General features: G+C 36.6%; 1 protein-coding gene and 1 long non-coding RNA gene across 3 annotated transcripts; one reads left to right on the top strand and one right to left on the bottom strand.

Annotated features, from left to right (window-relative positions):
- The first annotated feature begins 60 nt into the window (after nt 1–60).
- On the top strand, nt 61–8,085 carry LOC110937957 (inactive TPR repeat-containing thioredoxin TTL3). Of its 2 annotated transcripts, XM_035988793.1 has the most exons (12): nt 66–300; nt 369–2,047; nt 2,493–2,732; nt 3,405–3,534; nt 3,690–3,842; nt 3,937–4,124; nt 4,224–4,290; nt 5,979–6,185; nt 6,290–6,507; nt 6,586–6,664; nt 7,159–7,299; nt 7,370–8,085. In XM_035988793.1, exons 2-12 carry the CDS (start codon nt 561–563, stop codon nt 7,580–7,582), a joined length of 3,123 nt encoding a protein of 1,040 aa, XP_035844686.1. In that variant the 5' UTR covers nt 66–300; nt 369–560; the 3' UTR covers nt 7,583–8,085. The 2 variants fall into 2 exon arrangements, with proteins under 2 accessions (XP_022036117.1, XP_035844686.1); XM_022180425.2 differs by having other exon boundaries at nt 61–2,047.
- A 4,998-nt stretch (nt 8,086–13,083) lies between these two features.
- Nucleotides 13,084–15,281, bottom strand: LOC110937958. Its single transcript, XR_002591134.2, has 4 exons — nt 14,961–15,281; nt 13,682–13,774; nt 13,509–13,580; nt 13,084–13,405 (listed from the first exon to the last, which is right to left on the bottom strand). It is a non-coding gene; the product is annotated as an uncharacterized LOC110937958 (long non-coding RNA).
- Between the last annotated feature and the right edge of the window lie 732 nt (nt 15,282–16,013).

Genomic DNA, 16,013 nt, shown 5'->3' with positions numbered 1-16,013 from the left:
ATTTAACTTTTTTTTAAGTATTAGGATTTGTTGTTACTAATTCTAGTTCCCTTTGATTTTACATTCCCTCCTTTCATTTTCTTCAAACCGGTGCAAGTATAAACATCATTCATTGCCAATTTTCAGGTGAAGAAGAAAACCTCAACTCTTCACCACCGTTTCACCTGTTTTCTCACTCAAATCTTCAAGATCCTACCATGTCACCCACACTCAAAGATTATCGATCCCCATCATCTTCATCGCAGCCTTCTTATTTCCAAAACCCTAACCCTAGCTTTCAAAAATGTCATACTGATTCAGGTATATTCAATACTACTTTCAATCCTATCAATTTCAGTGTTAGTGAACTTGATTTTGATTGTTCCAAGGACGCGGCGGCGCCGCCCGCCGCTCGTCCGCCCAGGCGGAAGCTTGTGAAGGTGAAAAAACATTCAGTCAGTTCAAAACGTGTTGATAGTAGAGAGAAAACTGTTGATTTTGTGTTTAATGGTGGCTCTGTGTGTAATCGGAGCTTAGGGGAAACTGTGAGTGGTGGTGATGGTGAGTCTTTGGATGTTAATATGTTGAAATTTAATATGGGATCTATTAATGATGTTAAATCGGCTAAAAGGGTCGATGAAATGGCGGATACCGGAAGAGTTAGTGATAGTGGTGGTGAGAAGTTTGGGAAACCTAATGGTTTGGAGTTTGTGTTTGGTTCGAGTATGAACGATGGTGTAGTGAAGCCGAGTTTGAGCAACGTTGGGCGTGAAAATGGGTCGGGTGGTGTAGGATTGCGTGTTGATGAGAGTGAATCTAATGGCTTGACGACTGAGGTGGATTCCTTTTTGGCTAGTTCGATATCAAGCTTGAATCTTGGAACAGGGGAAGCGGTTGATGTTGCGAACTTGATGAAGGATAGTTCCAAGACACCGGAGAATAATGCATCAGATGGGAAAAGTTCTGTAAATCTGGACTTTGTGTTTTCTACTGATCGTACAGATGTTCAGACAGATGTGAATTATCAAAAAGAAGAATCTAAAGAGACGGTTGACAAGCCGGTTTCTGATGGAACGGGAACATCAATTGAAGGGTTGGGAAAGGAAGGATTCCGGATGGGTTCTTCGGAGATAAATTCTGGTGATGGTGCTAACGGGAATGTAGATAGTGGAACGATGTTTGGGGACAACAAAGTATACGGATCTTTTCATGTTGGAAATGAAAATATAAAAAGATCTAGCTGCAAGGGAAGAAGGAAGTTTAATAAGCAAATGAACAATTTGAAGAGCGAAGGAGCTGGAAGCCGTGAGTACTTTAAGAAACAAGACGATAATAAAGATTCTGTTGGTAATGGTAACTTCAGTTTTAGTTTTGGAAGTTATACAGGCAATGCTTCCAGTGATATCCCTCAATCTAAAGTCCCTGATGAGTCGGTTCCATCCTCATCATCGTTTTCAACCAATGAAGCTGGAATAACCAATAACTTCAGCTTTACTAGTAACATTGGTGTATTTGGGACTTCATTTACGGGCTTTAATACACCCGATATAAATTTAGCGAGCCCGTTCACATCAGACATGTTTTCCGGTTTAGGTAAGAAGTTAGATTTCAGCAAAACCAATTCTGTCGGTCAACGAAAATTAAAAAAGACCAAGACAAAATTAAGGCAGCAAGTTAGGAACCATCAGCAGGGTGGTCGTAATTTATCCAAAGACGTCCCACAGTCGTTTGAAGAATCTTCTGGATGTTCACCGATGGATTTCTCTCCTTACGGTGGCACTGAAGGCGTATCAACTTCGAATAACCCTGCAACCTCTAAGTTAAAAAATGAAGAAGCTGTTGATACTACAGAGAACATCAGTGCAAACAACTTTTCATCATCGCCTGCCACATCATTTGTTGAAGCTGATGCGTCAGCAAGACAGCGGTCTCATCGAAAGAAATATATCATAAAAACTGGTCAGGGTGTGAAACATGCAACTCCAAAAGTATCCCGTGCGCATGAATCTACTAGCGGGAAGCAAACAAAGGATTCAGATCAGGAAATATGCGACAAATGGCGAAAAAGGTTTTTTATTAATAGCCATGTTTGGATATTTTACAGCTATGCAGTTAATATCAGTGATATATCGGTGAGATATCGGTTATATCGGTCAAATATCGGTCCCCTAGTAAAATATCGGTGTCAAATATCGGTACCGATATTATCGGCGATATTGACTGATATTTGACCGATATAACCGATATCTCACCGATATTTGACCGATATAACCGATATATCACCGATATACCACTGAATTATTATTGTTAAATTGCTATATATGTAAATTTTGCATTATATTAAAATTACCGATATCCCACCGATATCTCACCGCGATAACCTATATCTCAAATATCGGTCCTTGACCGATATCCGATATTTTACCGCATTAACTGCATAGTTTTACACTTTTACAGTTGTATATTTTGTTAGCTTTGGCTTTACACTCGATTTGTTGTTTGATTTGTTGCAGGGGAAACCAGGCTTATAAAAAAGGCGATTTATCAGAAGCTGAGGTTTGTTATTCAAAGGGTATTAGTTCAATACAGCATACCGAGACGTCTGCTTTTTGTATAGAGCCTCTTCTTTTGTGCTATAGCAATCGTGCAGCTGCACGTATGGCTCTTGGAAGGTTAAGGGAAGGTTTAAAGGACTGTAGAACAGCTGCAGCATTAGACCCTACCTTTGTTAAGGCCAACGTGAGATCTGCAAAGTAAGCTTTCTGTTTGTCTTGTGCATATTAAGTTAAAGGGGTCATTATCTAAATTGCTCATTATGGTTTTAGTGCAACAAAGGAAGTAACGGTTATATACTGCAACGTAAATTTTTATTTTTGTTTTCTTTGAGAGCTTCAAGGCATAACTGGAACTATCTGCAATTCGAGGACCTATGTTGTCAAAGACGCAAGGCGCAGGCGAGGCGCATCGGTCTTGCCCGGAGCCTAGGCGCAAGGCGCAAAAAAAGCGTGGGCTTTTTTAAGAAAAGTGCACATAGAGAAAAAAAATATAAAAAATATGTTATGCTTTGATAATAAATACGATTCCACATATAAAACTAAAAAAACTATTATATATGCCATTTAAGATCATGTAGCTAATAGTTTTGCACGCGTGAGGCAGTTTTGCATGCACTCGGTTTCGTTTTTAATGGTCATTTGTGTTGTTTTACCTTTTTCCCTGCGCCTCAACAACGTTTTTTGCGCCTAGGCGCGCGCTTTTTGCGCCTCAGCACCGTTTTTTTTCAAAAAAAATCCCATTTTTGCGCCTAGGCTACCACCAGGCGCTATAGGTGCGCCTCGCTGCGCCCGGGCGCCTAGGCGCGCGCTTTTTGCGCTTTTGACAACATAGTCGAGGACTATAATATCTAACTGTTTCTTTATTTTTAGCTGTCATTTACTTCTTGGAGAGCTAGAGGATGCATCATACAACTATAGCAAGTGCTTAGAGTCGGAGAACATTGTTTGTTTGGATAGAAGACTTGCTATTGAAGCTGCTGATGGTCTGCAGAAGGCACAGGTAATTACATACTTGATATAGCTTATGTCTCGTATTATTTTCAATTTTTACCGCAGTTGTACTGTCATAATGCGATCATGTTTGACGCCTTTGGAACACAATTTCAAGATCATTATGTATTCTATCTAGTAACTATTTAATTCTCTCATTGGCAGAAAGTCGCAAGCTATCTGAAGCAGTCTGCGGAGCTTCTGCAACAGAAAACCTACGAGTCAGCAATGACTGCATTGGGAATTATTTCTGACGCTTTGTCCTTAAGCTGTTATTCGGAGAAATTACTTAATATGAAGGGAGAGGCTCTCTGTGTGGTCCGTAATATTCTTCATGATTAATAACATGCATTACTTATACTTAATTGTCGAAATTAATTGTTTTTCCATGATTTGGTCCTGCATGTAACAGTTAGGGAAGCATAAAGACGTAGTTCAGTTGTGCGAGCAAACTCTAGATGCAGCCGAAAAGAATTTTGCAACTGAATCGAAGCTTTGGAGGTGGAATCTGATGTCAAAGTCGTACTTTCATTTGGGTAGGCTTGACATAGCTCTTGACTTCATTGAGAAACATGAGCAGTTGAGACCTACTGCAGACAAGTAATGCATATTAACTATCGTTATAATAAATCTTGATGTTCCAATTTCGTGACAAAACTTTGTGTTGATATATGTTTACGTTATTTGGTGTGGAAGCAGGAGTGTGGACCCTACAGAGTCATTAACTTCTCTGGCTGTTACTATACGTGAGCTTTTACATTGCAAGGTATGACTTGCATTGTTTTTGTTATGCAGCACAATTATTTTTTATTTGTTTGAAAACTCATTAAATACAAAATTTTGTACTTCGCTTCTATTATTAATTTCGTTTTTACTTGGTGTTTATATTATGTAATTGCCATTTAGATAAAAGTAGTTACAAATTTGGACCTGATTATGGTTTCTAAAGTTAAAAAAAGCAAAAGGTGTGTGTGCGTGTTTTTTCCTAATTAGTAATTTTAACCTGTGCGTTGCGCCGGGACTCAAGTTGGTTCGTCACGTTAGCAAGAAAAAAACACTAAAAGGCGAAATACTAAACGGAATAAAAGTAGAGGGACTAAACATGTATATTACCAAAGATAAGGTAGAGGGACTAAACATGTATATAAACAAAGTTAACTAATGAAAAGAAAACTTTATTAAAGTAGATGGACTAAACATGCATATTAGCAAGGTTAAGGGTTGAAAAAAAGAAAAATGTGGAGGCTGCCACGTGGCAGCATGTGATTGGCTACCATGAATAGTGAGATGGAAAGAGTTGGTTTTTAATATATACTAACTAGATTTTACCCGTGCCGCACGTTGCGGCGGCAACATCACGTTTGTCACTTCGTTACACGCGTTACAATGATGACATTAACATGTGGTGCCCACGCGTGATGTGACACATTTTTTACTTTATCACACACGTTACGTTAGTAACATTAACGTGGTTAGGTAAAAAGGAGTATAATGTATCGCACGTTGCAGTGTAAAATCGTAAAAGTAATTTAATCAAAAGAATTGAAGCGTTAGAGAAGATGATGTGCCCACGTGTGACGTAACGCGATTTTGACGTTATTACACACGCGATGTTAGTGACATTAATGTGATTAGACATAGATAAAAGGAGTATAATGTCTCGCATGTTGTAGTGTAAAGCCGTTAAGTGATTTAATCAAAAAAATTAAAGTGTTAGAAAAGATGAGGTCTGAAGTTATCAAGTAGAGATAAATGAGGGACCGAAGTTGAATATCAAAAGTTACGGGTCAACGTGTCGATAATCTAAGAATCATTTTTTTGTCAAAGGAACCTTTCAACAAATTTTAATTTGAATATATATAGCTAGCGACACGACGTATTATGTGATGTGTTAACCATATGTAACTCAATGTAACCTATATATTCATTTCGGTTACAGTGTATGTTGAAGACATTAACGTGTGGTGTCCGTACGTGATATTACGTGTTTTTGACTTGTTAAACGCGTTACGATTGTGACCTTAATGTTATTAGATATAGATAATATAAAAAGACTATATCTTGATGGTAAATTAAAATTTAAGTTAAATAATAACAAAGATAGCATGTTTAATTGATTTGATTATTATCATTTATTGATATTAATTGAAATGTGTAAATGAAAAAATCAAACTTTAAGAAGTGAAGGGGGATTATTGTAATATATTTGTAAGTGAAGGGTCTTTTGTCAAAAGTACATAACAAAATTGTTTTCGTCAGTGGCCGTACGGCGACTTTTTCTCACGTCATATATGCATGCTTTTGTCGTATTGTGTCACCGACCTTTCATTTTAATAGTTATATAATTTGTTGCCAATATAATGACTGAAACATTGTACATATTGGTGGATTTTTGCCAGCATACCAAATCTGGATTTTTTTTTTTTTTTAATTTCTTTTTCTTGGATTGATCAGAATGCAGGAAATGAAGCCTTTCAGAATGGTAAGCACACGGAAGCAATAGAGCATTATTCAGCTGCAATATCAAAGAGTATGGAATCACACTCGTTTGCAGCTGTCTGTTTCTGCAATCGTGCTGCTGCACACCAATCTTTGGGTGTAATTATTGACGCCATTGGAGATTGTAGCGCAGCTATAGCTCTTGATGGAACTTACCCAAAGGTATATGTAATTTCGATCATTCTCTTTGCTCAAGTTTGACTTAATCCGTATGTAGTAGCATGCAAGGTCAAACCTTAAAGTTTATTGCTTTGTGACATCGTCAGGCACTTTCTAGAAGGTCTACCTTATGGGAGATGATTAGAGACTACAAACATGCAGCCGATGATCTTCAGAGACTCGTATCTATTCTTGAAACGCCGTCAGGTGAGAATTCTAAGAAGTCTAATGGCAGTGTGAAGGATCTAAGAAAAGCCCGCCGCCGGCTTTCTTCTATTGAAGAGAACTCAAAAAAAGAAAGGTCGCTAGATCTTTACCTCATTCTGTAAGTTCTTTTTTTTCCAATAATTCTCAGTTTTTTTTTAATTATTTATAGCAAAAAATGTTAATTGCTTGTTTTTAGGGGAATAAAACCTTCAGACACTGCAGCGGAAGTTAAGAAGGCGTACAGGAAAGCAGCTCTCAGACATCATCCGGACAAGGTCTTTGTTTTCTATATATTAAGAAAGAAATATATTTTAGAGTTAAATGCCATTTTAGTCCCTGTGGTTTGGGCTATTTTGCCAGTGTAGTCCAAAGGTTTCATTTTTAACCTGTGGGTCCAAAAAGGTTTCACAGTTGCCATTTTAGTCCACTGGGTTGGTTAACTTCATCCATTTTTTCTGTTAACGAAAAGGCCAATTCGGTCATTTTATATGGCTGAATTGCCCTTTTAGTTAACAAAATTACATACAAAATGACCAAATTGGCCTTCTCGTTAAAAGAAAAAATGGATGAAGTTAACCAAGTGGACTAAAATGGCAAACTGTGAAACCTTTTTGGACCCACAGGTTAAAAATGAAACCTTTGGACTAAACTGGCAAAATGGCCTAAACCACAGGGACTAAAATGGCATTTAACTCTATATTTTAAAATGTGAATGTTATATTCGTCACTTATTTACCTGTCTGAAGAGTTTGTTTGTGCTGATTTGTAGGCTGGTCAGGTGATTGCAAGAGCTGAAAGCGGAAGTGATGGGCAAAAATGGAAATTAATTATGGAATCAATTCAAATAGACGCCGATAAACTCTTCAAGATGATTGGAGAAGCATATGCTGTGCTTTCAGATTCCACCAAGGTCTGCAGCTTCTTTTTTTTGAACTCTTATTCAAAGTCGCGATATATTAACCTCGTGTTTGACTTTGCAGAGGTCAAAGTATGATCTGGAAGAGGAAATGTGGGATGACATGAACACACATGCCTGTAGCAGTAGCAGAAGGGGATCTGACTTTTACAGTTCTCCGTATGAGACCAGCAACCGGAGAAATTCATACTATTCAACAAAGACCTACGGTAACTCCCACTATCACTATTGGGAGGACTCGAGAAAGAATTACCATAGCTCTTACCCTCGTTGGTAAACCGTAAATCCCTAACAAAATTATTTTTTGGTTCTTTAAAAGCGGGATTAACCGACTCCTGTGGTCTCCAAACATTAAGAAATGATCATCTTTTTTCTGGTAGTCGAGTTACATAAGAAATACGTTTAGGTCCTCGAATCTTACACACAACCTATATATATATACAAAGTGAAATAGGTACCCAAGCAAGATGATAATTGGATCCTTCGCCCCAATTTTTTTATTGTTAAACCTGAGAACCTGTTACCGGAAAACTCATTGGACATGTTCTAGCCAACGGGATCAGGTAAAACGCAGCTTGCACTGGGTAGGTGGTCTTAACGACTCCACCCTAGTTTGTTGTCCATTAAATCTTGTTGCTTGCTACTCGTATGCTTGGTATTTTTGTTATATAGTTTGTTGATGATTCTTGAAACGATCGAGGTGGTGTACTAAATGAATGATGTGTTTCTTATTTCCTTAATGATCCAAGTTGAACTCAAAAGAAAACTTTCATTCAACAAGCTCATTGCTAAACATAGTGACAAATTTTGTAATTTGCTTTTATAATAAGATCAACACCACCACCAACCAATCTTAGAGACAAGTTTGTTCTTCCCCTCTGAAATCTGTTAAATTGAACGATGTTTGACCTTGGACAAAGAATATCAAAACATTGTTATGGCTGCAACGCCATCCGGGCATCCAGGGAGGTTGGGGAAGGCAGATGATGGTTAAGCCCTCTTATTGCCCCCGATCCGTCAAAGATTGCTTAAGCTCTCCGATTGCCCCCATGAATATTAATACCAGGTCCGCCGCGAACTGGTAAGAAAAGAAATAGTCGAACCAATGTTACATTAATTTTTGTGATATTAAGTTAAGTGGGTCAAGTTATTCTACAAAGTCTTCTAATTGTAAGAAGTGTAAGAAGGATTTATACAGTGACAAGTTTCTAATAACCGAAAACTAAACCCACTACATCACCACCAAAAACCTAAACACCCCCCCCCCCCCCCCGGCAAAAAAAAAAAACTATACCTCACAAAAAAACCCCCAAAAAACCTAACCCCCCCCCCCCCTCAAAACCTAAAAAAACCTAACCCCCCTCTCCCCACCCCCCAAAAACCTAAAAAAAAATCTAAAAAAAACTAAACACCCACACCCACCCCCCACCCCCTCGGCAAAAAAAAAAAAAATTTTTTTTTTTTAGGGTGGGTGATGTGTGTGTGTGTGTGTGGGGGGGGGGGGGTTAAGTTTTTGGTGGTGGTGGATGTTTAAGGTTTTTTTTTTTTTTTTTGTAGTGGGTTTTTTTGTGTAGTGGGTTTTTTTAGGTTATTGGACACTTGTCACTCTATAAATCCTTCTTACACTTCTTACAATTAGGATCCTTTGTATTTGATCCTAATCCTTAAGTTATAAACATTACATAAGACACAAAATGGACAAGAAAGAATTTTCTTAATTCTTTCTTACTATTTATATTTTTCTAATCCCAAAACATAGAAAAATAAGAATTTATACACCCATATTTTGTTTAGTAAAATGCAGTGTGTGTCCTGTGGTTTGTTGTTAGAATTGAATTAACTTGGTCCCTCTTTTCAAAAAATAGATGCTTCCTGGGGCTTTCATTTCGCTTCAGTCTGCGTCCTGACAATTTGATTGTTTGAAAATTGATGAAAAGTCTATTTTATCACTAATCCTTATTGTGGAAGTCTATTTTACCCCAAATCCTTATTGTTATTGTCAGGGGCGGAACCATAGTGTTAGGAGCTGTAGCATGGGCTACGGCTCAACTCCGTATTGTAGTGTATTTTTTTCGGTTTTATATAAATGATACCCCTAAAAAAATATGAGGTTACCCCTAACCAAAAAATGGGATACATGATATTACTAAAATCCCACTTTTTATAAGCCCGAACATTTTACAACCCGAAAACTTGTAGAATAATTATGCCCAAATGATAAAATAAGCTCAAATTAACAATAATATAATTGAAAGGAGACGCTAAATACAATGCTTTAAAATCCGGTTTTTTAACCATATCGAATTAGACACAAAAATGGTTTAACCGGTTGATTCGGGTTGTATTGGGCGGTTCAATCGGGTTGATTAGTTAACTATATAATTCCATAAATTACAATATCAACTCAAAAAATAATCCAAAATTGGATGTAGATGTAAATCTGAAACGAGTGATGGAGTAATAGAAGTCTGGAAGAAGTCACGAATGATGGATTGATGAATCAAGTTTTAAATTTTGATCGATGGAGATAAAATATTAAAAGTCGTTAGGTTAAAGTTGAGAGTAAACATTAAGATGGGCCGATAAAAAGTAAAATTCTAACCTAAAAACAGACCTGAGCCGGTACTGATATAACGGTTCAAACCGGCATACCGGATTTTACCGGCGGTACAAAGTTGATGCCGTTTCTCCTAGTTACCGGGGTATTTCGGACCGGATTTAAATCCGAAAACGGTAATACCGGTATAACCGGCCGGTATTTACCGGTTTTTAAAACATTGGCTAAATATAATTGATAAAGTTAGTCCAAGATCCAAAACGATATTATAGTTGAATAAGTGATCTTGCTCGTCTTATGGTGGAAACCGGAACACATAGTTCTTGTACTTTGGTATATCGGATATTGAAGCGGGCTTTGGTTTTACCGGTCGCAACCGCAACCATTGAAATATATTTTTTCTAAATTGAAGCTTGTCAAGACGGATTTACGCAATCGAATGAGCCCGGAAGATTTGAACAATGATATCGTTTGTTTGTGCGGTTGAAAAAGAAACTTTTGATAAAATAAAAGACGATAATGTGATGGAACGATTTAAAGCTACGAAAAAAAAAAGAAAAATGACAAATCTATTATGTATTTGTTTTACTTTATTTATTATCGTTTTTTATAATTGTATAATTGCACGGTAAATTTTTTTAGGATATCACTAGATAGATTAATGGGCTAGCTCCGTTACTTATTATTGTTATTATTGTTTTTGTTTTATTATTTGAAACTCAACATCCATCACCATCCATTACATCACACATCACCGCCTTCCGTCACCATCATCACCACACCCTCACCACCGGTTAATCTTTCCGGTTCACAACACCGACATCATACCTCAAACACACATACAAATCTTCTTTTCCCGAAGAATGTATTATAAAGCAACAACTATATGGTGTTAATTCGCAAAGCATTATGGCATTCTTTAATGGGTTAACTTTGTACAATAGTAACCAAGTTTCAAGAGTGTTCTAATTAGGTCATTCATAATTTTTTTTGTTCCAATTAGATTATTCAAGTTTCATTTGATGTTTCAATCCTAGATATTTTACCTAAATAGAAGGTCATTCATTCTACATGGCATTTATTTAGTTTTTTTATTTAAAAAATTTGTTGACATGGCATATAAATGCCAAATGGATTAGAAAAAATATGAAATATGTTTAAAATTTAAAAAAAAAATTAAATAATCTATCAAAATCTCATAACCTAATTATAATTATTTGCCTTGTACAGTGAGAATGTTCTTATATAATGGACATGAAAGTCTACGGTCATGTCCTATATATATTATAATATGAATATTATAATGTAATGGCACGATTTAATAATTTTATATTGATTGTCCTATGTATACGAGTTAATATACATCATATGTTTTTTCCATAACTAAATGAATACATCAAAGGAAAAAAACGGGTCTTGCATGGTCGAAAATACTTGTTCACATCATTCTAAGTACTAAGAACAAGAGGGTAATGCATACACTACATCAAAACCAATTACCTCCTGTTCGATTGGTACTGAACAAAAGCTATCATCGTTGTTCGGTTGGTCGAATGCTTGATCGACGTTGGTTGCTGACGATAGTTCTTGATTCGCCATCGTTGAAGCTTTTCCTTTCAACGCAAATCGCCGAAACTCAACCCTAACGAGATCTGAATCTCGTTCGAAACACAAACCGACAGTGCGTAAAACTGGTCGGTCCGTGACGACGGCCGACTGAGATTATAGAGGAAAAATATTGATATACAAATGGATGGTAGGGTTTACAATTGTTATAGTTGATTGTTTTGGGTTTTGATTTGTTTGTAATTTATTATATTTGTTTGACTTGATTTACGATTTGTAATATTAGATAGTTTTAGGTTTTGATTTTTGATTTTGTTTTGATTTATTATATTTTATTATTTGATTTCATGACATCATGTTTAAAAAAAAAAGTTAAATAAATGCCATGTAGGACTATGACCTGCTATTCAGGTAAAATATCTAGCATTAGAACACCAAAATAAAGTAGAATGATATAATTGGAACAACAAATTTTATTAGTGACCTAATTGGAACACTTTTAAAACTTCATTACTATTTTGTGACATATTCCCTTCTTTAATTAACAACTTGGTAAAATTTTGCAACCAAAACTTAACAAAAGGCCACGTGGCGTTGACCATGTAACCATATATGTATATATCTATCTCCCTCTCAGATCAACATGCATGCTATAACTTGTGTTTGTATGTGATTAATGCTTCTCATAAGATAAAGGTGCATGCATGCAATTGTGTAACCAAATAACTTCGGGCATATATAATTCATAATACTCATGAAAAAAAGGATATGATATATCTGAAATCTCAACGTTGAGTTGAATGTTGTTGATTAAACATTGCTTATATGTGTGTTTAGCCCTACTTCGGGTACATTTATAAGCTCAATATGTGGTACACATCACCTTTAGGTAATTCTGTTATACAATAATTAGGTCACTTTCAAGCTGTAATGCTACTTGCATGGATTCATGGTAAGGAAATATCAACGTAATGATGTATGATGTTATCGAAACTTAACTTATTATTGAACTTTTGTATTTGTATGTTATTTGATTGATGTATGCAGATATAAAAGCTTTGGTTATCACTCAAAAGTTTGTTTAATAATATTTTGTTTATTTTTTTTGTAATGTAATGCTTTTGAAGCTGATACCATTATTATCTATACTAAAATTCATGGATTTTAGTATTCTTATCATACCTATTCTCCTATAATTTTGAATATTTAGGGAATTCCTCTAATTAGTAGAAACCTAAGAGGAACCCTAAGATACCATGATGCTATCATGCTTGGGTTGTGACACTCTCTAAAAAGCTCTTGATGTGGTGTCACGGGCCCACGGGTAGGTTAATGAATATATATAATTACTACAACCTCATCTTTTAGATTTATTAGCAAAGTAATAGCAAATTTTAATTATTTTCAGGTTGCTTAGAGGGAGTTTCCATTAGGCTAGAGGGTATGGTGATGGTCCTCCCTTGGAGAATGATCTGCCACGTAGGCGCCACATCATAGTCCTCCCAAGGATGGTCCATCCCACAAAACTAGAGGGTATGGAAGATGATCCTACCCCACCACTTTTATGTTTTTTATTTTTTTTAATCTTCTACTTTTTTTAACATTTAACAAATAAATAACAAAATATTTTCATTAATATTAAAAACCATTACATAAACTTTAAAAAAAACATAAACTTAAAAAAAAACATAACATTTAAAAAAAAACTTTGTACCCATAAATGTTTGGTGGTGAAATAGAAGGACCATTCTGTAAATACCTCTAAATTAAATAAATGAAGCTTCAAGTAACGTGTTTTTGTTCGGGATAACTTTCAACATCGGTCGTCATTATGTCCCATTCTTTTAGTTCATTTTTTTCTTTGCCCACCGGAACCTTTTCTTCCGTCCCCCGAACCTTTTCTCCGGCCACACGTACCTTTTCCCCCGCCACGCGTACCCTTTCTTCCGCCACGCATTCCTTCACCTTTGCTTGTCACTTCATTATAATATCCAAATTATCCATTTGCTTGTCACTTGATTATAATATCCAAATCAAAACTGAACTGGCAGCAACAAGGGAAACAGGTAAAATAGCTCACCTGAACTAGTATTATGTTAAGTTTGTTAACATACAACCTTTCTTGCCGAAAAGAAACCTCATTACTCGAAAGCTATATACAAGAAAAACTAATTATATTTCAAATGTGTATAAAAATTTATAATAATGTAAGAAAGGAGGATATGAAAAAACAAGAACCACGGCAATCCATACCTTCACAATAACATCAGATATGTAGTTTTTCATTCCGTCCCGTTGCTCAACAGGCAATACATTCCATCTATATTTGATAACACCCTCAAGAACCTGTAAGATAGAAAACTAGTAAATTCTATCTGCCATGCAGCTACAAAATTGCCAAATATGTTTGTGACTAACAGATCACAGAGTGTGTATCTTCTTAGACAGGAAGTAACTTTAACACCTGTCAGCAGTTCCAAATCATATTTATACTATTTTTTGCAGCACACAAACAGATAATGGAGACAATCCAGTTGAAACATATCAGACAGACAGATAAAACAACTGATCAACAAGATCTAATCATAACCAATCATGCTACTAATCCTCCAACTACAAACAACAACTATCAGATTCAATACTATTTTATATATCATTAACAACCACCAAAAATGATTGAAAGAAATAGGTTGGTTTACCCGATCATAGTCATTTTGAGAGACGATTTGAGAGGGAGAGTAGAGAGAATGAGTGAATCATCGGAGAGTTTAGATCCAATTTTAGGGTAAAGAAGTTTCTGGCGTTTGGGGAGTACGTTGGTGAGTTGGCAAATACGGCGTTTAAGTTCAGCCACGGAGTCATCGGCGCATACTCTGGCGTTTGGGGAGTACGTTGGTGAGTTGGCAAATACTGGCACATACTTACCAACCAAATTAGTTAATTAAGTGACTCTTATGCTGTGTGTTATACCCATCACCGAGTCACCGTGGCCTCCCTTCCTCCTTCCAGCAACCATAACACATAGCCTTCTATGCCCGACTTCCTATATCAAAGCACTAAAGTCCACATTCAAGTGATCTACTCTGAACAAACCTAAACACTAGCAACACACACAATCAAAATCTCGCGCAATCAACAATCAGCCAGCATTTTAAATCAATAATTCCAGCTGCTACTAATTTAGAGAGTGCAAATCTGAACATACCAACACAGTAAACAACACAATACCTTTCAAAAAGGATTCAAGTCAATCAACAATTTCAATTATAACATTTGCAACCACAACAACAACAATCGACCCTAGGTTCGTTCTAAACCACTTGCTACCATCTATCCTACATGCAAAACGTGATACAACTGCACTTATACGCGATCAAACGGAACGAATAATGTACGAGCATTATCAGATAAACGTATATCGGTCAAACAACAAGCAATTAACCTCCGATAACAACTCAAAACTGTTCAATCGCATCACATTACTCTTAATTCGTATAAAATCAAGCAAAATAGATAACAATTGTGAACAAACCTCATCTTTAGATGCGACGGTGGCATCAAGCAGAGCAACATCAATCGGTTGACTTAAATCCCTAAGCTACTCCGCCGCCATCAGAGAGAAATTGTGGAGTGCAAGCAAACCATAGAGTGGGGAAGAGCATCGGTGAAGGAAACAAGTGTACGGATGAAACCCTAAACTAGCGAAAAGAGAGGGAACGGTATGGTTTTGTCTTGTCTTGTAGTGAAGCGTCTTCAACGTCGGGGTGTAGACGTTTGGGACGACGACGGTTGGAGGGGGGGGGAATAGGGGCGGTTCGACGCCGGACCGGGACGGAGAGGGGACGCTTCCCACACCGTGTAGGGGCATTTATGAAGCTAAACACTTAAAAAAATTAACAAAATAAAAATATTAATTTAACTAACAAATTTCTTTTGTTATGGCGAAAGGTTAAGATATCTATGGCCTTATTGTCTCTATTCAAAACCAATGTTGTAAGAATCGTTAGGCGCTACTCGAGCGATGGAGTACCACTAGCGATTAATAGGGATTAATCGGAATTAATCGGATCGAGATTTTTATATGTAATTTTTTAGTTATATATATACACACACATTTTTATATGTAGTTTTCTAAAGCAGATATTTTTTAACCACTCATTGACACATTTATTTAAGTAATTGGAAGGAATTTATAAGGTTTGGTTGAAATTTAACCGGCGCCTAGCCAAAATTTGGCCAGAATAGGATCGCCATTGATCGCCTAGTTATTAATCGGCCATTAATCGGTGAACCTCCGATTAGTGATTAATCGGCGACTAATCAGAGACTAGTCGGGATTTTTACAACCATGTTCAGAACCATGTTATGCATTTGGTGCGATATTATGAGAATTACGAAGGTACACAAGGCAATTTCCTCAAACACCATGGTGCCCTTCATATCTCTCTTTCAACCTTTTAACAACGCTAATGGTGTCAGGAACACTCGGTGCAACAACCATGGTGGTATGAATAAATCATGAAGGTGATATCCAAAGAACTTGATAAGAGGGCCGATTGTTCCCAAATCGAAAAACACGCTTGGT

This window comes from Helianthus annuus, chromosome 4 (genome assembly GCF_002127325.2).
Source record: "Helianthus annuus cultivar XRQ/B chromosome 4, HanXRQr2.0-SUNRISE, whole genome shotgun sequence".
NCBI classification, from domain to species: domain Eukaryota; kingdom Viridiplantae; phylum Streptophyta; class Magnoliopsida; order Asterales; family Asteraceae; genus Helianthus; species Helianthus annuus.
This window is presented reverse-complemented; position numbering and strand designations above follow the sequence as displayed.

Coding starts and splice junctions, on each gene's coding strand:
- LOC110937957 (XM_022180425.2), top strand. CDS start 198: ATGTCACCCACACTCAAAGATTATCGATCCCCATCATCTTCATCGCAG. Junction 4,125..4,223: donor TTGAGACCTACTGCAGACAA/GTAATGCATATT, acceptor GTGTGGAAGCAG/GAGTGTGGACCCTACAGAGT. Junction 6,186..6,289: donor TTGATGGAACTTACCCAAAG/GTATATGTAATT, acceptor TGACATCGTCAG/GCACTTTCTAGAAGGTCTAC.